The sequence below is a fragment of the Papio anubis genome, chromosome 9, assembly GCF_008728515.1.
Source record: "Papio anubis isolate 15944 chromosome 9, Panubis1.0, whole genome shotgun sequence".
Lineage (NCBI taxonomy): Eukaryota > Metazoa > Chordata > Mammalia > Primates > Cercopithecidae > Papio > Papio anubis.
Window position 1 is genome coordinate 90,983,486 of NC_044984.1, and position 22,854 is coordinate 91,006,339.

Sequence of the window (22,854 nt, forward strand, 5' to 3'; positions counted from 1 at the left end):
GTAACACATCCCTTCCCATACAAAGGAATGATTGTCTTTGCAGATGCCTAAGATTCTTGACCTGCATATGCAGAAAGATTTCTCAAGGCCTCCTGGCACCGAACAAGTGGAATTAAAAAACTATTCATCATCACAGATAGATTTTAATCACGACTAATGATTTTAGACCTTAACGTCAGCCATTTCCAATAAAAAATAAAAATGAGAAGTTAATTATGATCCCAATTTCGGCCAGCCTTCATTATTTTAGGAAAAAAATATGTGATGCTGCAGTTTTATAATCTCTGCTTCTACAGGGAGCTGGTGTCCTCACTCAGCTTTAAATATGACTCCAACGCATACTCAGATCCTGTCTCCAGTTTTTTACCTTCTCTTTTGAGCTTGAGGCTCAGGTTTCTAATTGGAAACTTCAACCTCAACATGTCTTCTGTAGGAGAAACAGCACAGATTTTTTCTGTCAGAGTGAAATACATTTGAAATTTGGTAGACTGACATATTGTCTTTTCATTTCCAGGATCTCTTCTCTTATGTTTGTTGAATTTACTAGAACTTCCAGAATAAAGTGGAATAGTGGCATTCTTTCTGGCTTTTATTGATAATTCTATTAGTGCTTCACTCTTAGCACTAAGAGGGCTATTTTGTACTAGTAATATTTTGGTTATTGGCTAAAATTAATACTTTAAAATAATGCTAAAAAAAGCTTTCCTAATTTATTGACTTTAAAAAATCTGTAATGAATGTTAAAAAATGTTTGAAATGTCTTTTTGGCCATTGAGCACTATGATCATGTTTTTTCTCATTTAATTTATGGATATATTAAATTATATTTATATACTTCCTAATATTAAACTGTCCTTGCATTCCTGGGAAAAAGACAATATTATTACAGTTCATTATTTTGTTAGTATATTGTTAGAGTAAATGTATTAGTGTTTTATGTATTTTATGTAAGATGTTTGCATTTGCATTTGTGAAATGACTGGTCTGTGTTTTTATGTGTAGTCATTTTTCAGACTGTTATTGAAGTTAAAATAGTTTTGTAACATTATTTGAGATGATATCTGTTTCTCTCTGTATTTGGAAACATTTAAAATGGCATAGGAATGATCAGTTCTTTGAGATTTAAAGTATTTCGTTTATGAACTCATTTGAGCCTGACACTTTTATATGAAACAATTTTTGGATAACATTTCCAGTTTCTTTGAACATTATTATTTCTGTATTTAGGTTCCTGCTTTTTGAGTCAGTTTGCTGATTTTGTATTTTCATCCCTAATGACTAATGACTTTGAACATCTTTTCATGTGCTTATTGGCTATTTGTGTCTTTTCTGGAGAAATGTGTATTCAGATTCTTTGCCTATATTTTAAAGGAGTTATTTCCCTTTTTATTATTGAGTTATAACAATTCTCAGTTATAACAGTGCATATAAGTGCTGAATACAAGTCTTTTATCAGATACATGATTTGAAAGCATTTTCTCCCATTCTGTAGGCTGTCTTTTCACTTTCTTGATGGTATCCTTTGAAACACAAATGTTTTTGATTTTGATGAAGTCTACCTTATCTACTTTTTCCTTTGTCAGTGTGCTTTTGGTGTTCCAGAACACTTAAAATGAAAGAGTAATAATAATAATAATTCTGATATGGCAAAACAGAATGTTCCAGAGTGCTTAAAGTGAAAGAAAGAGGAGGAATAGTAGTAATCATAATCATAATGTCTAACACTTATTGACTGCTTACTTGGTTCCAAATACTAAGCATTTTAAATGCATCATTGTATTGAATCTTCCAAACACCGTTGCGTAACTCAAGGTCACAAAGATCTGGTCATATGTTTTCTTCTAAGAGTTTTATAATCTTAGCTCTTTCATCTGAATGTATACTTCATTTTAAGTTAATATTTGTCTATGGTGTGAAGTGGGAGTTGAACTTTATTCTTTTGCATATAGTGTTCAATTGTCCCAGCAGCATTTGTTGAAAAGACTATTCTTTCTTTATCAACACTTCAATTTTAATCATTACATGGGTTTTTACTTAGAGCTCAGTTTGAGTCTTTGCCTTTTAATTTAATTTAAAAGGAAGTGTAACCCATTTACATGTATTATTATTATTGCTTATGTATTTAATCCTACTTTTGAAATGTTATTTAGGTCTGATTTTTATATTTCTCTTTTGTTTTATGTGTCATCTCTCTGTGCATAACCTTTTTAAAAAGTGGATGCCTTTCCGTCAGCCTCATGGAATGTATTTTTTTTTTATTTTATTTCTTCTTGCTGATAGAAAGAAACTCTCAATAATATTTATTTCATAAACCACATATACCAATATTCTTATTATTTGAGAGTCACACTTTAGCTGAATTAGGGTAGGTGTGTAATTCATCAGCATAAATGCAGATGATTGTGGTATGAACCTTTTAGGGAAAATGAAATATGATGGTAGATATTCAGAAGGTTCAATTTAGAAATGTAATGTCTCATATTCATGTATGATAATAATGATAAACATATAAGATATATAAATATAATGCCATTGGTGATCATGATTAACCTTATTTAGTAGGCATCTTTTACTTTTGCAAAATCATTAAATAGTTGAAATATATATGTATATATTTGAGCCTCTGAGGCTTGAAAAACTGCATATAAAAAGATAACATTGTTTAACATCACTAGAATTCTATAAATGTAAATAAAGTTCAAGCTCTTGACATGTATTTTTCTATTTTCATATTTCATTATAGGAAGCATGTTCTTTAATTGAAAGGATTGAAGCTGAACAAAATGCCCTATATTCCTATCAGAAATATTTGGAAAGTTCAAAAAGAAAGAAAAGCAGAGTCCCTCCTCCACCTATCCTGCTGTCTCGAACTCATTGTTCTGTGACACTCAAACCTGCTCCATTTACTTCAGAGGTTAAGGTATGGTGTCCAATATAATTTTTGCCTCATGCAAAGCAACATAAGTACTTTTATGACTACCACGATTCATACTTTGATTGCTTTTAGGAGCTGGATAGTCTTATTCATAAGCACTGAACACTGGATTAATACTCCAATGTCTTATCTATACTTAGTTTCTTCATGACATATTGCCCCTTATGCTGTTATATTTGTGATATGCTTTATATTGCATTGCTATACCCAAATATATTGTTAGGAGAAACAGTAGAGAAACACCTCCTTGTAAGTATCCTTGTCACCATGACACACCATATGCTGACATCCTCGTGTGCTCAAGATGGAAGTCTCACTTGAAGTGGAATCAGACATTTGAAGAGGGTAGAAGTTACTTCAGAGTCAATGATGGATATGAGGCAACAGAGTGTGGAAATTTGGAGGTGATGAGTCTAGAGGTTCTGCCCAAAGTCCTTCCAAGTAACTGTAGATTCTTTCAACACAAACAAAGGACAACTCCAACCGCATTATAAACCATACATCTTTGTGCATTTATTGGAGGATGAACTTTTTCTCCCATCCCTCATACCTCAGAACTTGGCCTATATGTGACTAAAAGTTGAGATTAAGTTTCTTCACAAGAATTTGGTTCTAATTTATGTTTTACAAACTACACTTTCCTCTTTGGGATGATCAACAACATGCTCTTTGATGTTACATAAAAATAAAGTTTTATCTTTGATTCTCTTTAGGATATTCTGCTTGAAGTTTTGTCAACTTGGTATGGTAGAGAGAACACAGGCTTTGGAGTCAGACAGATTTAGGTTTGTAATTCTAGCTCCAGCCTTTCCTGGAAGTCTGACCTTAGGAAAGCTAAATACATTTTCTGAGGGTTTTACTTTTTTCATTTGTAAAGTGTGTTTACTGTGAAAATTAAATGAGATAATGTATAATATTCTTGGCATATTAACTGATATCTTTCCACTTAATTGTATTATATGTAAGTAGTAAAGCTTACGCAAAACAAGTAATGGGCTGAGTGCGGTGGCTCAAGCCTGTAATCCCAGTACTTTGGGAGGCTGAGGCAGGCAGATTACCTGAGGCCAGGGGTTTGAGACCATCCTGGCCAACATGGTGAAACCCCGTCCCTACTAAAAATACGAAAAGTTAGCTGGGCGTTTTGGTGGGCACCTGTAATCCCAGCTACTCAGGAGTCTGAGGCAGGAGAATTGCTTGAACCTGGGAGGTGGAGGTTGCAATGAGCTGAGATCACGCCACCACATTCCAGCCTGGGAGACAGAACGAAACACCATCTAAGAAAAAAAAAAAAAGTAATCAAGTGATGGACTGTGATTACATTATTTGGTGATATTTTTTGTGGATTCTGTCCAATGAGCATTTATTGAGTGCCTATAGTTGTCAAGCTCTGTGCGAGGTAATTGAGGTATAAAGGTAAATATGGATTAAATGTGCTTGCATACTTTGAGGAGCTTCAGATGAATAGCAAATGGACATCAGTGAGAACTGATAACCACCTTCATAGTGCTTTATAATTGGGAGAGGAGGGGAATAGAAGTGACATTCATCTTATACCTAACTATGCTATGATAGATGGATTATTGCTATTGATAGTGGTTTTAAAGTTAAACTTTGGATTTTTGGAATCTGTTTAAGAATAGAGCTTCACTGATTTTGGAACATTAGTACAGAACTAAGACCACATGCTTTACTAAGAGTTTTTATTTGCTTTTATTCAAATATTTGTATTTCTTTAAACAAAATCTTATTCTTTATGTACTTCAATTTAATGATTAGTTTATTTCATTTCATAATTCTTGGAAGTAGGAAGATATAAGAGTCTCATATTTGGTCTGTAGTTTTAGGACTCATCAATGAGCACATTATAGGAAGTTTATGTGTATTATGTACATTTAGAATTCCAGGAAATTATCACCATCTGTTACCTTCTCATCAGCACTAGATGGTGCTATGGGCTTAAAGAAGTTTTCTGGTTTGAGGCTTCAGCCATCTTTTGTTTTCTCAAAATCTCTTGTTGAGGCATTTATTTCATTAAAATCTACTTTTGTAGCTGAAAATGCTAATGTTATTTATATTACATATAAACTCTTCTAAAGTTATTGCTGATTTGTTCATGATGTCTCTACCCTTATGTAGATTCTAATTACACATTGTTTCTTAGAGTTACACAAACTAATGTCTTCATCTGTGGAACAAAATAAAAACATAAAGCCTGCTTATAAAAATGCTTTTAGAGAGAATTTTACCCTCCAAATTCTGTTTTATATAATAGAACTTGGAGCAATAATGATGTAAGTCATAGAACATAGTCTTTCTGCCTTTTTTCTTCTTTGAAAAATAGTATCTTTTTGCATGGGAAATCAAAGGAAGTTAGTTTTGCATTTTTTTTTTCTGAGATTCATCTTATTATTATTATTTTTTACCCTACCCTCCAGCTTCAGGTTCTTTCTGTGTTCTCTTTGTCCTGTTCTGCCTTTGACTAGCGCTTTTAAATCAGTTGTGCATATCACAATCACCTGAGAAATATTCTTTGAAAATACAAAGATTCAGAAATTTGCATCAGAAATTCTAATTCATTGAAGCTAGATAGGCTTGGGTATCTGTGATTTACAAAAATGGTTGATTCTGTACAAATTTGTATTTTAAATAAGGATTCTGGAGCACAGTCAGTGTTGAGAACAACTTGTGTCAATTGGACATGGTTAGTATTTTTCTGTTGACCTGGAGGAAGGAGTAGCAGGCACAAACTGTAAGAGGTACTTGTATTTAGAGACAATTGTATTTTTTTTAGAGACAATTGTATTTTTCCTTCTTTCCAGCTTGCCTTGTAGTTTAGGAGTTGCCTCTGGGAAGAAGGTAATGACACAGCTATCACCCCTACAACCCCCAGCAGTATGTCTTGTTCATAATACTACCCCGTCAGGTGTCACCTAGCTCCCTTTTTCTCTATGGGGAGAATAGTTCATTCCAATCTTCATTATCTTGACACCTCGGCAAAAGGATCATTGTCTAACTATTTAATCAAGGTTAAGTTTAGTTGTTTCTGTGGGATTTATATTTTGTGTTTGATTTATGTCTAATGTTTATATTTAAAGTATAAAATTAAACTAAATATAAAAATTATCAAAGTAATATCAAGTTTCAGAAAATATATAAATTGGAGAAAAAAAATGGACCCATTATCTACCTGTTATCTTACCATTTTATCATCCAAATCCTACTGCTATTCTTATTTAAGAATGTTTTCTTCCAGGCTTTTTCATATGTATTTTTTAATATTCTATTTAAAATACTATATTTTAGTATCTTGCTTCTCTTTCCACTTGCTTTTTTTGGTCATACATTGTCATGTAAAATATGAAATTCATTTGAGTATTAATCTTTTTTTTTTTTTTTTTAACATCAAGACTAAGTCATTTTAGGAGTCAACCCCTGCCACTCTCTGTCTGATCTTGGGCAGAGTTATTTAATATCTCTGCATCTCCATTTCCTGTGAAGCAAAATGATAATAGTAATCCCATATCATAGAGTTGTGCAAATTAGAAAATATCTGTAAATTCCCTAACAGTACTTAGCAGTAGGAACTGTTCAATTAATGGTGGTTAAAATAATTAATAATGAATAATATTTTAGTCTTGTCTCAGTAAACTAGCTAAGGTTACTTGTACTCTTTAAAGATTAAACCTAAGTATATTTGTAAACTTTGATTTCATGTTTTAAAACTTGAATCATTACATTCTTATTTAGAAAAGTATTTTTTTGCTACATTGATGTAAAAGAATGCCTTTTAAACAGGCTCATTTTTCTCCTCGGCAGGTCTCCTGGTACTGTGTTTTGGGTTGCAAAGCAGAAGGAAGTTATGGAAAAGTACGGCTAAACAATAATCATCTCCCAAATTCAGGAGAAGCGGTACGTCAAATTAAATGTCAGGAAATCTTACTGAAGCCTTATTAATGATAATTACATTTTTAAATGAAGTCATTGTTTTGGTGAATCTCTCTAAGTTCCACTTGAATCATAACTAAAATCCAACAGTGAAAGAAAGGTTTTTTTATTTAAATAGAAGTTTTACTTAATTGTATTTTAAAAGTCATGTTATTTTAATTTTCCATGTATAACTTGAAATATATTTTTCTTAATAGATACCAGCTGATGGTAAAAGCATTTTTGAAGTGAAAGGTTTGGAAACCAATGAAAAGTATGTATTTGCAGTTGCTGCCTATTCTAGCAGTGGAAAGCTTGTCGGTGGTGCTATTGGGGAGACAACTAAACCAATTCTGGTTTATCCACCTCTTTCTACTATTACTGCTCGGATGTTCCTGACACAGGTAGAAGAGATTTCTGCTATTTTTTCCACTATGTCTTTTTCCATTAAGCAGTTATGAAGTAATTTCTGATAGAAATAAAAATCACAGCAGATATTCTACAGCTCCTATAACACATATTTTCCATTGCTACAGTTTTGTCTCATAAAATATGAATCATTCCTTCTCTTCTTAGTAAATTTGCTTTTTGACAATAACATTTTTTTCCCTGGATTACAAATGTAACACATATATATTAATTTTAGAAATGCTGGAAAATACTGAAATGCATAAAGAGGAAAATAAATGTTATCTGTTATCCTCTCATTCAGAGTAGCAGAGTTCTTCCCCTGGGGCAATTTTGTCAATGTCTGGAGAAATTTTCAGTTGTCACAAACTAGAGGGGTGCTAGTGGCATCTAGTGAGTAGAGGCTAGGGAGGCTGATAAACACCCTGCAATGTACAGGATAGCCCCCATAGCAAATAATTATCCAGCATAAAATGTCAGTGGTGTCAATATTGAGAAACCTTATTCCAGAGATATCCTTTTATTTTTTGTGTATCTATCTGCCTATCTATTTATCTAGTTGATGAGTATATATATATACGCACACATGTGTATATGAATTTATGTACAATGTATAATTTAAATCATAGTATATATATTATTTTACATCCTGATATTTTCACTTAACATATAATTGACATTTCTCTATTCCATTAAGTATTCTTCCAAAACATAATTTTTAATGGTTCCATGGTATTGAATCTTATGGATATATAATAGTTTGCTAATTAAACATCTAGATACTTTCCAGTCTTTTGCTGTTATAAACAAAGCTATGATGCTCAACTTTGTTAGTAAATCTTTACCTACATCCATGATTACTTTCTTAGGGTAAATTTATAAAAGTAAAACTTCTGGATCAGTAGAGGCAGAGAGACCTGAGTTCAAATTCCAGCTCTTCACACTAGCCATGTGATAGTGGACAAGTAATTTTCATCTGTGAAGCAGGAGTAGCAGTAGTAGCTACTTCCCAGAGGTATAATGAGTATTAAATGGAATTATGCCTGGCAAATATTTAATGGTAGCACTTATTGCACAGTAGGCACTGAATAAATAGTATTGTTTTTAGTTAGGGATATGCTCATGAATTAATGTTTTTTGTCAAAGTAGTTGTTGCCTGACTTAAAACATGTCACCAGTGAAGAGGATGCTAGGAAGAGTGACTCATTGACCTAGGTCTCAAGTATCTAATTTTAAGCCTATTGTTGGCTGTAGGCTGATGGCTTTTCTAAATTTTGTCATATTTCTATTCTATTTTTCTTTTAATAGTTGATTAGTATTATAAGCTAAGATCTTAGTGGCATTTTATGTCATATTTTTCAAAGAAAATTAAATTGAGAGAATTACTAGGATTTGTCTAGTATTGGTTTAGCGTGTCATACTGGCTCATGGTTTTCTGATGTTTTGATATCTTTGGAATCTAATATATTCCCTAATTTGCAATGATGGAGTTATTGTGAGGACCTGAATATTTCATCAAGTCCTAATTTTTCTCCAGGGAGTGGTTTGACTCTTGGGCTTAATTTGGCAGAACTTTCATTGAAAGTTAATAAAACTAAGTCAGAGCTATACTGCTGGGATAATGAGAAGTGTCATAAAGTAATGACCTGTGTTTCTTTACTGACACTATATTTGCAGTTCTGTAGTTTATTTATGATAGTTTATGTGTATTCTGTCTTATAATGTTAAGTGGCTAAAGCAAAGCTTTCTCACTTATTAAACCTCCTTAATTTACAACTTAAGTGTAAGTTTTTAAGTTTCAGCAAGTTAATGTACCTCTATTTTGTAAGTGCAATCTAATTTTCATGAGAGTGGCTAGTTTCTAGTTTCAGGACAGTTCTTTTTCTTTAAAACATAGTATTATAAATATTTGATAGCAAAGCATGGAGACATTCCACTAAGTGCCTGTGATTAACTTGGCTTTTGGGACTTTAGGTTGTACTTTTTACTCAGCATTATTCTGTAAATATTAATACAATCAAGTGAATCTGCACTAGGCTTTCCCTAAATGTGGGAGGCTATTAGTTTAGTGTATCTGGAAAGTTTTTTTGAGGAAACTTTTTGAATTATATATTTTCTGTGTCTATTTTCTCTTCTTTTTAGACTATTTCTTTTTATTCCTCCTCGTTAAGTAGAAAATGACTAGATAATATGATATAAATGTAGAAGAGTAGAAATCTGTGAGTAGGATTCTGATCTTGACCTTGGAGACTGATTTTAGGCAAATTGTTTGGTCTCAATTTTCCTATCTGTAAAATGGATGTAAGACAAAACACCATATTCTAGTGAATTGTTGAACTACTAAATCAAGTAGTGAGTGGGCACAATGGCTTACTGAGATAAGGAAAGGAGGAATATCATTTATTGAAAAACTACTGTATACCAGGCACTTAAAATTTATTATTCCACTTACTATAATAACTCCATGAGGTGGTATGATTACTTTTATTTTATAGTTGAGGGAACAGATTAATTTAATTCTTCCTCTGCCAAACCCACTGTATCCCTAAAAGGGTATCTCAGGGAGGTTAAGAAATGTACCCAAGGTTGCTCAGGTAGCAGATGTCAAGCCTGACACTTGGCTCATGCCTTTCGACTGCTCTGTCCAGGTTCCAGGAAGTCACATATTGGACACCTAACATGTACCAAGTCTTCTAGAGCCTGCATCTCTCCAATCTGTTAAGTGACCCTCTGCTCCTTAGTGGGCTCCTCTTCTCTTTAACCCTCTTCCCTCCCTTTCACTGTCTTTACCTCTTCCTCTCTCAATTTCCTTTTTATTCTCTCCCTGTGTTGGTGTTAATCAGCAGGTCTTCATGATCTGTGTTGGCAGTAGAGTTTGATGTTGGAACATGAATGCTTTGTCAGCAATCACGATGGTGGCAGGTGAAGGGAAAATGAAGTTCACACGACTCCCACTTTGTATGTGAATTCATTAAAACCCATTATTAATCAAAACCCCTTTTATTAATAATGATTTGTCTTTTGTCTATTTTATTTTTTATTCAAATAAAAAAAAAAGGCTCAGCATGGTGGCTCACGCCTGTAATCCCAGCACGTCGGGAAGCTGAGGGAGGCAGATTGCTTGAGCTCAGGAGTTCAAGACCAGCCTGGGCAACATGGTGAAACCCTGTCTCTATTAAAAATATGAAAATTAGCCAGACGTGGTGGCATGCACCTGTAATCCCAGCTACTTAGGAGGCTGAGGCAGGAGGATTACTTGGGCCCAGGAGGTGGAGGTTGCACTGAGCCAAGATCATGCCACTGCATTTCAGCCTGGGTGACAGAGCGAGACCCTGTCTTAAAAACAACAACAACAACAAAAAAAAGAGTTTTAACTCTTCTTTTTCCTCTCATCCTCTATCTGAATATTACCACTCTTTCCACTCATCTATTTATGGATGAATCATTTAGTCAATGTTTATCTTGTGCCAGGTTATATGCTAGATGTCATCACTTCATCCTTTGAAATATGTTTTTTTTTAAATCAATGTCATTACGATGACAGTAATACTTGTTTAGATAATTCTGACTTATGGTTTCAGTTAAAACCCTGATTGCAAGTCATGGAACCAGCTCAGCTTGGGTAATGCAGCTAGGCCCTGGGAATGCAGCAAAGTCCAGGCAGCTCTAGGTCTCATACTTCTGGTTCTCCCTATATGTCTGCTTTCTTGTATTTTTCTCTAAACACTGGCTTTCATTACTTCTCCATCTTTGGAGGAAAGATGGCAGTTCCTGAGTTTTTATATATTACTCAATTTCAGCTATAAACGGAGATCAGCTGACTGGCCTCTAATTGTGGCTCCAAATTCCTGGGAAAGAGAATGTAATTGGTCCACCTAGCATAATAAAGAGTCTGATCTCTCCTTTTTTTTTTTTTTTTTGAGATGGTCTTACTCTGTTGCCAAGGCTGGAATGCCCTGATCTCATTTTTGGTGTTTGACAGCTGACTTGTGACTTGTTTTTATTTTTTATTGACTTATTTTTATTATTTATTTATTTATTTTTCTTTGAGATGGAGTCTCACTCTATTGCCCAGGCTGGAGTGCGGTGGTGCGATTGTGGCTCACTGCAACCTCCGCCTCCCGAGGTCAAGCAGTTCTGCCTCAGCCTCCTTTGTAGCTGGGATTACAGGCGTGTGCCACCACACCTGGCTAATTTTTGTATTTTTAGAAGAGATAGATTTCATCATGTTGGTTGAAAACCTTAGGGCTTTTGCTCTAACTGTTCCTTCTGCAAATGCTCTTACCCCAGAGAGCCATTCCATCATCTTCTTTAAGTTTCTGCTTAAATCTCACCTTCCTTGATCACCCTATTTAATGTTGTAAACTATCTTCCATTCCCCCACTTCCCAGACCTAAGGCTGGTCTCGAACTCCTGACCTCAGGTGATCTGCCCACATTGGCCTCCCAAAATGCTGGGATTACAGGCATGAGTCACAGCACCTGGCCATGACTTGTTTTTAAACCTTGCCCTTCTTTTTGCCTTTGGCCCCACATCTAGGCAGGATGATAAGAAGGCCTATGAGCTCCCCTTCTCATTTTGTGGCAGCAGGAAATTTAAACCTTCTAGTCAGCATGGACTTTCCCCAGTCCTATCTCTCAACTTCTATGAAGGCCCAACCTGCTTTCTCCCTCTGCTTTGCCCAAGCCAGTCCAGACAGGCTTGTGCCTGTCAAGCTTTCCCAAGAAGTCCCTTGTATAAGTAATATACTTTCTCTCAAATTTTCCTGCTGTGTGGAGTGTCATCAATCTTAACATCAGAACCAAACTTTGGATGGGGGCCCATCTTGCTTTGCAGGGGAGTCTCTAAAACACCCAGCTTGAGTCAGGCACTCACTCTGGCCCTGTCAACCCTGTTATAGTCTAGTACAACTGCTGGGTGTCCTTCTCTGTGGGTAGAGGGATATTATCAGGAAAAGAGGATTTTTAAATTAATTCGACACATTATCTGAGGGCTTACTCTGTGCCAGGCGTTGCCCAGGTTAGTGACTCTAAAACTTAAGCGCACATAGGAATGACTTGGAGTACTGGTTGAGTAGATTGCTGGGTCCCACCGCCAGAGTTTATGATTCACTAGACCTGAGTTTGGGTCTGGGAATTTGCATTTCTAACAAGTTCCTGGGTGACGCTGATGGCCCAGGGACCATGCTTTGAGAACTGCTGTTCCAAGCAACATGAACAGAATGCCATGGTAGGAGACAGGTAATAAACAATGACCACAGTAAACAAGTGAATTATCTAGTATTTCAGAAGATAATGAATGCTATGGAAAAACCAAGTGGAGTATGTAAAACGAATTAGAAATGTGAAGTGGGTGAATGGAAGGTAGATTACAATACTAAAGAGGGTGATCAAGGAAGGTGAGATTTAAGCAGAGACTTGAAGGAGATGAGGGAATGGCTCTCTGGGAGAAGAGCATTTGCAGAAGGAACAGCTAGAGCAAAAGCCCTAAGGTTTTCAGAAGTGTACCTGGTATGCTTGATAAACAGCAGGAGGCTTGTGTGGCTGGAGCAGAGGGACCCATGGAGAGTAAAAAGAGAGGTCAAAGAGCTAAGAGGTGACTGGGTAGATGGAGAGCAGATCATGAAAAGACTTCCAGGGCATTACAGGGACTTTGGCTTTTGACTTGAGTGAAGTGGACAGCGATTGGGCAGTTTGGAGTAGTGGTATGATGTAATGTGACTCCTGTTTTTAAAGGTTCACCCTGGCTGCTACATTGAAAATAGACCATAAGTGGGTAGAGTGGCGACACTATCCACTACTGTAACCCAGTGAGAGGTGAAGGTGGCTTGGCCAGTGTGGTAGTAGTTGATGTGGTGAGAAGTAGTCAGTGTCTGGACATGTTTTGAAGGAGGAGCTAACAGGAGTCCATAAAGAGAAAAATAAAAGATGACCCTAAGGTATTATCTGACCAATTGAAAGGACAGAGTTGACATCAACTGAGTTGGGGAAGGCTGTGGGTGGTGGAGGTTCGGGGGAGTGGGAGATCAGTTCAGTTCGAGGCATGTTGAGGTAAGGTGTTTAGTGTATATGGAGAGAATTGTTGAGTAGTCAGTTAGATGTATGAATCTGGAATTTGGGGAAGGGGTCTGGGCAGGAGAGGGATTTGAGGGTGATAAAACTATGGGACTAAGTGGTATCAACAAGAAATGAGGGTAGACAGAAAAGAGGAGCAGTTCAAAGAGTGAACCCTGGGGCATACCAATATAAAGAGGTCGAGGAAAAGAAGTAAAAGGAAAACCAAGAGTGGAGTTCTGGAAGTCAAGCCAAGGTCAGGCATCAAAGAGGAGGTACCTACTGTACTTCATTATTTCATTCGTCTTTTAGTGCTTCTTTCTCATTTTAATTCAGCCCCTCTAAAATCTGTTCTGCACATCACTACCAGGACCAGATTAACAATTTTTGAACATGCATATATCATGGCACTCCTCTGTTAAAGAAACCTCACAAAACCTCATGATTTTATAAACCTTAGTTTTATCACGGTATCTTTTCTTGTTTTGCAATGTTAACTGATTGAACAGATAACATTATTTTAAAAAGGATACTTTTTACAAGAAAAGAACAGTTAATTATAGTTTCACCAACACTCTTACACATCATCTATTATTGCTTTCCTTGATAAACCTTAATAATTATATATTTTAATTATATATATTTATATTTCAGTGACCACTTAGTACAGCTGTGTCATTTGATTAATGTAGCCCAAAAAAGCGACTCATTTACCACACTAAGACTTGGCCTCACTATTTTTACTGACTGTCAGGCTCTGTACAAATCATTCTACTTTTCAATGTTCTAGTTTCCTCATTCACAAATAGGGATGGCAATAGAGCTCACTTTGTAGAACTTTGATGAAGAATAAATATAGCAATGCACATAAAGTGCTTAGTCCAGTACTTGACAGCTTTAAATTCTTCTGCCTGATTTTCAAGGCCTTCTGAAATCATGTCCCACTTGAACTTGTCCAATCATATTACCCACTTGTTTTTTTTTGTCTTTTTGTTTTTTTGTTTTTTCATTTTTTTTTCGTCTCAGACCTTGCAGGGATGAAATGTCTACTTTTTTTTTTTTTTTTTTCCAAACTCTGACCTGCCTCTCCAGTCTCTCCTAAATGTACTTTAGAGTCATTTCCATTACTGGACCTTTTGCAGATTCTGTTTTAACTGTGCCAATCAGAATCTTATCTCTGCCTTAGGGTTCAACTCAAGCCCTGCGTTTTCCTTGAAGTCTTCATATCTCCTTTTCTAAAGCCTCTGCAATTATGTTATTCTTTGTAATTTTTCTGTGATGTTATGGGTTTTATGCCTTTAACCTAATTCCAGTTTCATAGAGTCGGATACCATCTCTATCTAAACTTTGAAGAGTCTATCTCTACAGTGCCTAACACAGACTAGAAACTTCATAAAAGCTTACTGGTTGGAGATCATGAGTATTCATTGGCAGATTTGAAAAATTCTGGCCCTCTAAGTTATTCCCTGGAGTGGAGAATATTCTAGTAACTTGTCATTCACTTCATTCCATGAATGCATTTATACTTTATACCTTAGCTGTTTCCATAAAGGATTTGAAGCAGTGTAGAACTCATTTGCTGAGATTTTGTATTGTTACTTACATATTTAAATGGAGTGCTTTTTAGGAACGTCTTTAAAGAAATATATTCTACCATAAAAATAAGTAAGTCAGTTTTTTTCTTTGAGCTTCCAGGCTTCACAAGTAAAATTATTTATTTTGTCCAAAGTTAAATTTGTTAAACTTAAAACATATATTGTCTTCTTGGGAAATTTCTCTGTTTTATTCCATACTCTTTTCAGCTCATGAACTTTTTGTTGCACAAAGCTCTGAAAGTGTCAGTCAGAACCAGAAAAGAATAAAGTATTTTTCATATATTGGGCTTGGGAAATCTGATTGTTTCTCTTGGAACAGATTGTTCATTATAACAGTATCTGTAATAAATGGAGTGCGCTGCTGAGATAGATGGAAATGAAATTAATTTGGCTCAGATGTGATCTTTGTTTTGCTTATGAGGATTTGAAACATCCTTACAGAGTTTCAAATTTCCATGCAATTTAGAAATAAAAGAGTTTTCAAAAATGTGTCTGTCTCCCTTGCCAGTGGCCATTACCTGCCTATGGTACTATAGAATAGAACAGCAAATGTGAATAATTGTATCTGAAATGAGTGTGTGATCGCACCTTATAAAATGCTGTCATATATTATACATTTTAAGAATTATTGTTTAAAACATTCACTCACAAATAAAACTATTACATAAATGTGTGCTTTTTGTTATAGGTTGCCTATCAAGTTGGTAACTATGAATTGGCTAAGAAAGTTTTCTCACCAGTTTGGGATTATTTTGTTGCTTCGCCACTTCAGGATGAACAATCTGTTATTTGTTTAAGCAATATAATTACTATTACACAGAGAAGGTAATTAGAAATATCCTTCTAAAATGTTAGTTTGCTTATTCAAAATATAGATGCTGGATGTGAAGCCTAGGATTATTTTTCATATCATGTTCAGATAGTCCATATAAAATGATTTCTAATAACTATTGTAATAAAAGTATACATTGCAAGGTCTCATGTGCTTGTTAGAAACTTTCTTTCTTTTTTTTTTTTAATACTCACTCACTCTGTTGCCCAGGCTGGAGTGCAGTGGCATGATCTTGGCTCACTGCAACCTCCGCCTCCTGGGCTGAGGAGATTCTCATGCCTCAGCCTCCCGAGTAGCTGGGATTACAGATGTGCACCACCAAGCCCTGCTAATTTTTGTATTTTTAGTAGAGATGGGGTTTTGCCATGTTGGCCAGGCTGGTCTCGAACTCCTGGCCTCAAGTGATCTGCCCACCTCAGCCTCCCAAAGTGCCGAGATTACAGGCATAAGCCACCATGCCTGGCCGAGAAACTTTCTTTCTAGAGTCAGCAAAAACACTGGAGGCCTAAGGTTGAAGGTTATGAAATAAAAATACCAACTATAAACCAAAGTAATACCAGTTATATCCTAAAACACAAATATGCATTGGGAACTTTTGTACCAGAGAAAGGTCAAATTGGGGTTAAGGTTATGGTCTGACAGGTTGACTGTTAGGTTAAGAAGGCTTTTCCTTTGCTAGAAGAGGCTCCCAGGATTACACCATTGGCAACTGCAAATAGGCCAGTAGAAGCCATATAGAATTACTATCATTTGTCTTCACTGCCATTTTCCTTAAAAGAACAAAGTTTTGAAGCAGGCTCAGAAATGAGCTTTAGTGTAATTTCAGTCGGTCTCAGTAACAAATTCAAAAGCAACAAGACTCTCCCTCACCTGGCTGTTAATGCCTGAAAGTTTTAAAATAAGGAGACAAAACCCTTCATTCCTCAGTCAAAAATAATGAGCTTAAATATGCAAATATTGATTCAGGCAAGGCATTGATAATTCCATTCAATTAAACAAATGCAGACTTAGTATTTTCTATGTACAAGGATGCTATGTGCTATGGGGGGATGGATTTCAGAGGCATTTTAGAGGAGGGAGAGACAGGACTTAGATATTATGTGACTTGTGGGGATAAGAGAGAAAGTGAAAAGTGACTGGGATTTCTACTGTTAACTGACTGGGAAGTCTGTGACATTTACTAAGGGGATATGAGAGGTAGAACAAGTTCTTGGAGGAAGATAATTAATTTGATTTAGAATATTTTGAGTTTGGTTTTCCATCAGGATGCCTTTGTGAATATGAGATGCTAGTAGGTTTATTTACCTAGTGCTGACACTCAAGAGAGCATCAAGGCAAATTGTCCATTGAGTTCATCATCAATGTCTTGAAAATGAATGGTATCTCCCAGGAAACGACTGTTTAACAGAAAAGACAGAAGGCGAGAATTGAACCCTAGGCATTGCTTAATATTTAGGGAGCAGAAGTAGAAGATGGAACCAAGGAAAGATATTGAAAAGAAGCTGTCCAGAAAATGAAAGTCCAAGAAAGTGCATTGCTAGAGAAAGTGAAAGTATCACCAAAGAGGGAGTGACCAGCGATATTAAATATCAGCGCCAGGTCAGGCAGAGCAGCTGCTCAATAAAATGCCACAGAGAGGGTTGAGTAGAACACAAATGAAGAAGAGTTGGCAATTAGGAGGCCATTGGTGAATTCCAGAGAGCCACTTTTGTAGCATGATAGGCCAGAAACCATTTTGCAATTGGCTAAGGAAAAAAAGAAAATGAAACATCCGAACAAGCAAAGACTACTCATGTGAAGTTTGGTGGTAAAGAGGAGGAGAGCAGGCAGAAGCTTAGTGGGGAGGCAGGCTGAAGGAAAGAATTGTGGAGTGTGGAGAGAAGGCAGCCAGTAGAGAGGGGGACACTGAAGAAGAAAATGTAGGTGATGATAACACTATGGTGGTAGAGCCTGGTGGACATAAGAGCTCATGGGTGGAAAGAACAAAGGATTTAGAAATATTTTTTTTGTGGGGAATGTCAACAAGGAGACATCAGGGATAAATGGAAGTGTTGAGATACAGTAATGACTCAGTTGATGTAATTGAACATGAATTTGTACTGAAGCCCAGCTCCTTGGTGTTAAAGACCCCATTTGATTCATCTTTATACCCAAGGGTCTAGAACAGTGTCTTGTACATAGTAGGCATTCAGCAATTGCTAGCATGAATGAAAGAAAGAATGAGTGAGCAGAATCAGTAAGTGATCGTTGTCAGAGAGATAGAAAAATTGGACAGTGACATCTATGCAAGGTCAGGCAAATTGAGTATTGCACAAAATAAAGAGGTGACAGAACCTAACCTGCTAGAAAGATTATTATTGAAAAGACTGACCAGCGTCCGAGTTGGTTAGAGAAGGAAATGGAGCCAGGGGGTGACAACTTGGACTAATTGCACGTGTCAAGGCGCTGAAGGTCAAAGAGCAAGTTTAGTATGAGTCGCGATCGTGGGAGACCTAAAATCTTCCTGGTAAAGATAATTTTAAAGTTTAACATGGTGGTGAAAGGGATCATCTTCCAGTGTGAATTAATGATATCAGCACTTTCCTGTTTTATAGGGATGGGGGTATAGCGAGTAGTTAAGCCCGAAGCTTAAGAGGGAGGGTTTGTCACCAAGGAAGGCTAAGGGCAAGGGGTGGAATACTGGACACAAAGAAGACTTTGCAGATTTCACAGCTTTGCCAGTGGTTGGCTCTGTCAACTGCAATTTAGAAAAGATAATTAGAAATAATCTAAGAGTTATTAAGATTCTCTTTTTAACCAAGGCTGAGCTTGCTATAAATGACCCTCATTTTCAGGAAATGCATTAATTGAAACATTGGACCTATTTCTCAACCTTCTGAAAATCTATACTGATTTTGTTATCTTGATAAAAAATAACTTTATGTATTAGAACCCCAAAAAATTGCCACTAATTAATTTTATGTATCTGTGACATAATATTTCAGTAGTTTAATTTTCTTAGTTGTGTACTTGTCTGTGCAAGAGTAGCTATTCTAAATATTTTTGTTGCTTTTTTGGGATCATTGTGTAGCTACTGAAAACAAATCAATGTAAAAAGACAAGTTGACTTGCTAAATCATTTTATATTTATACCTGCCATTTACTTCATATTGCAGATTACATTCAGATATTTTGGCAGAGACTTCTTCAATCCTATTGTACCTTTTTCTTAGAAATATTTTTGTAATAAGTGACATCAAAATTAAAGAAGAAAATCTTTTCTGTGATAATATTAAAGGCAATGAGATTTTCCCATCTCAACAAGTAAGTGAATTAAAGTGATTAAAAACATGTCAGATTCACTGTATTATTTTCTTGATGTTTTAAGGTCATGTTTTTTGAGTGATTGCATAGCTTGTTTGGTGAATGGACTGAAAGGACATTGTCTGATTATGCGACTTTATGTGATATTTCATATAAGTTTCACAGACTGGAGTTCATGCTTTTTCTCTTCTTTTCAATTTATTTCTTTCCCCCCTGTATACAAAAATACTATATATTTCAGACATTCAAAAATATGTAACATATAAAGTGAAACCCATTGTAATCTTATTACCTCTAAGAATATAGCAATTTTGCTTTCATATAATTTCTCTAAGAACATATACCTAGACAAATCTGTTATTATTATTTAGGAAAATGGGATTATGATCTACTTGCTATTCTGCAACTTGCCTTTTTAAGACTTTTATAATGTATCTTGCATATATTTTCATGCTGGTATATATCAATCTGTCACATTTTTTTCAATTATAATATTGTCTTCATGGAGGCAGGAATGTAACCTGTCTCCTATTGATAGATTCTCAGTGTGGTTATGAACATTGCTGTATGTACATCTGCAACTCTATAATGCTCTTGCATTTAGTAATGATCCTACATTATTTTTTTTTCATTCCTGCTCAAAGTTCACTTTTCTTTCTCTCTTTCCTTCTTTAAGTATGGAGGCTTTAGCTGTCTATGTTTTTTACAGTTGCTATTTCCTACCCATCCATTAACTAATTAATTAATTAACCAAGACATTGTTACATGGGACTATGCCAGTTTCTGGGGATATAAAAGTGAAAAAAATGATTCTTTGCCCAAGACAAGCTCACTGTCCTGTAGAGCCCAAGTACTCACAACCGTCATCAACCTGTTCCTACTAAATTGCCTTCAGCTTCTTCTTTCAGCATATTCAGTCTGAAAACAAAGACAATTTTCAAGTACTTCAATGAATTCCAGAATGCTAGACTACCATTTTAGTAAAAACTGACTATATGGAAATTTCTGGTTACCACTCAGACAGTTTCTTTGTACATAATCTTTAATGTATATATATATATATAAAGAGAGAGAGAGAAAAATAATGAAATCTTTCCCCAGGAAAGGAAAAAGAGGAGTAAGAAAGGATTACTATTCTTTTTAAGTGGCATTTACTCTCAAAACTTTAACGTTTCATTTTACTATCATTTAAATTTAAGTAGCAAAGTATAATGAGCAGAAGCAGAATAGGAGGTTAGCTTGGTTTACTGAAAATTTACCATTTTCTTTCAAATCAAAAACGGAAATGAGAACCTGTTAATCAAACGGGGGCAATATTATAGAGATTTTATATATTTTAATTGTTATTATAATTTATATTTTTGAAAACTAGATTTTTTAAAATATAAAAAATAGCCAACTTTTTAGCTTATCGATAAAAAAACTGGTTTCTGTCATGGTACTTGTATTGTTTCATGAAAAATTCTGAAGTTTAATTCTAAGATCGTGCTATCTATAGGTAGCATTATTGGAGAGTTAGAGTTGTTTCTGAATTTAGATTTTTCTAAAATACAAAAACTCATGTTATTTTTAGCCAGAAGGATCACATTTTCTACCCTTTCTTCTCTTTAGAGACACATAAGCTAAGCACCTATGTTGAATCTGAGTAACAATGCCTGTTTCTTTACAGGTTGCCAGACTGATTGAATGTGAGAGAGTATTAGTGGCATTGGAACTTAGCAACTTCCTAAATGATTGCAGCTATGCGCTTCAAGCTGTGACTCAGTGTTATGGCCTTCTTGCTCCCATAATCTATCACAATATTGTTTTGGTACCTGTTGTACAGGTAAGGGTATTCCTCTCCCCAAGAGAAGGGAATCTTTATAACGGCAACTTAACAATTCATTTTAGAAAAGAAAAGCCATGTATCTCTTATAAAGGGCAAATAGGTCAGGAACCAGTATTATGAAATTTTAGGAGTTAACTGAAAAACACTTTAATAAATTCTATGTCTGGGCAAATACAGATAAGGACACAAAATGGGTTTCTCTGAAAATATTCGTCCTTGTTCCTTTCCATATTTAAATATTGGCAATTTACCTTTCTAGAGTTTTAAAGTTATTTTAATTTTTATGTTCTTGTAGTGTCAGAAACAACAATATTTATTCAAGGGATGTTGTTAAATCCATCATCTGGGGAAAAATGTGATGGAAGACCCAAGACAAAATACCAGATGTGTTGGTGATGGAGGAGTTAGGATTTATGGAAAAAGGGTAGCTGAGACCTGGCTGAAGGGATTGTAGAGTTTTTCATGTTTCTTAACTTATCACCATGGATTTAGTGGCTTGAAAGGACACTCATTTACGATCTCATAGTTTCTGTGGGTTAAGAGGTTGGATATAGGTTAGCTGAGTCTTCTGTTTAGGGTCTTACGACGTTGAAATCAAAGTGTTGGCCAGGGATGTGATTTCATCTGAGGCTTGAGGTCCTTTTCTGAGTTCACTGTTATTGAAAGAATTCATTTCCTTGAGGTTTTACATAGGAGGTCCTTAGCTCCTAAAGGCCAACTACTAATTCCTTGCCACATGACCTTTCCACATCATGGCACTTTGCCTTTTCAAGGCTGTAGGAGAGTCTCCTCCAGTATGCTGTGAGGAGCCTTATCTAGGGTAATGTAATCATGAGACTGATGAGCTCATCACATTCAGGAGCCCTGTTCACACTCAAGGGGAAGGAATCATACAGGGCATGTACATCAGGGGGAAGAATCCTGGGGACCATCTTAGAATTCGGCTTACTACAGGGAAGTAATGAGAGATATAAGATTTTGCTGCTGAGACTTGCAGAAAGTTATCGCCATCATTGTCACTGTCATCGTCAGCATCATGATCATCATCACTGAGACAATTTTTGTCATCCTAGAAGATGTGAATGAACTCACACAAAGTCCAAAAATTTTTAGTACTTGATTGGGAATACTAACTAGACAGCTTGAGTAACTTAAAAAAGATTCACCTTGGAGGGACTCTACGGAGCATAAGTGTGTCTCCTTCTCCTACATTTCCGACAGCTGCTGGAGATCTGCCTCCAGAGTCCAAAATCTAGACTCATAGTTGACAGCCTTCTGGGTCAGTTGTAAATAGATGGAGCAGTTTTCTCAAGTGTGGAGTATGGTTCCTCCAAAATCCAAAGGTGCTGACCTGGCATGGTCTTTCTTTTTAAAGGTGAGAGATGCCAGATGTCAGACCTACTTTGGAGGGGGTATCCCAGCCTCCCCCAGATATTTAATGTGGCAGCCCTCTGAATCATCATTGGGTCTATTTCTACCCATTGGAAGGTGTTTATCAAGGTCTTCAATGTACTTGACATTTCTTGATCATTAAGTCTGATCAACATGATGCCATTGATATAGTGTCCCAATGTTTTGTTTTGAGGAATGTCCAGAAAGTTTATATCCTTTCACATAAAATTGTGTCAGAATTTAAAGAACATTCATTGTCTTGGGACAAGACTTGAAATGCATACTTTTATCTGTCCAGTGTTAATGGGAACTAGGATAGAAAAGAAAACATTAGCTATATCAATGCATACCTTTTAATGTGTGTTAGCTTAGCAAAGATACCACATTGGGAACAGCAGCCGCTCAATTGGCTGAGTTTACAGTATCCACTGTTACTTTCTAGAATCCCACTGATTCGGGATACCTTTGGCTAGAGAATGGATTGTAGCTATGGGAAGTCTTAGGAAAGAAGTCTCTAATTGAATTGTATTGTTTGGAATTGGAAAAGATGAGTAGAACAGAAGGGAGTTTCCAGAAATAGGCCT

The 22,854-nt window shown here is 35.8% G+C and overlaps 1 protein-coding gene across 3 annotated transcripts in view; it reads left to right on the forward strand.

Moving 5' to 3' along the window:
- CFAP54 (cilia and flagella associated protein 54) overlaps nt 1-22,854 on the forward strand; it is a 370,431-nt gene that overhangs the window by 82,017 nt on the left and 265,560 nt on the right. For all 3 annotated transcript variants that reach the window (XM_017946132.3, XM_021922809.2, XM_021922810.2), the window contains 6 exons: nt 2,744-2,920; nt 6,752-6,844; nt 7,078-7,263; nt 15,604-15,740; nt 18,903-19,050; nt 20,720-20,875. In XM_017946132.3, the coding sequence (XP_017801621.3) occupies nt 2,744-2,920; nt 6,752-6,844; nt 7,078-7,263; nt 15,604-15,740; nt 18,903-19,050; nt 20,720-20,875 (897 nt within the window). The remainder of the gene's footprint in view (nt 1-2,743; nt 2,921-6,751; nt 6,845-7,077; nt 7,264-15,603; nt 15,741-18,902; nt 19,051-20,719; nt 20,876-22,854) is intronic.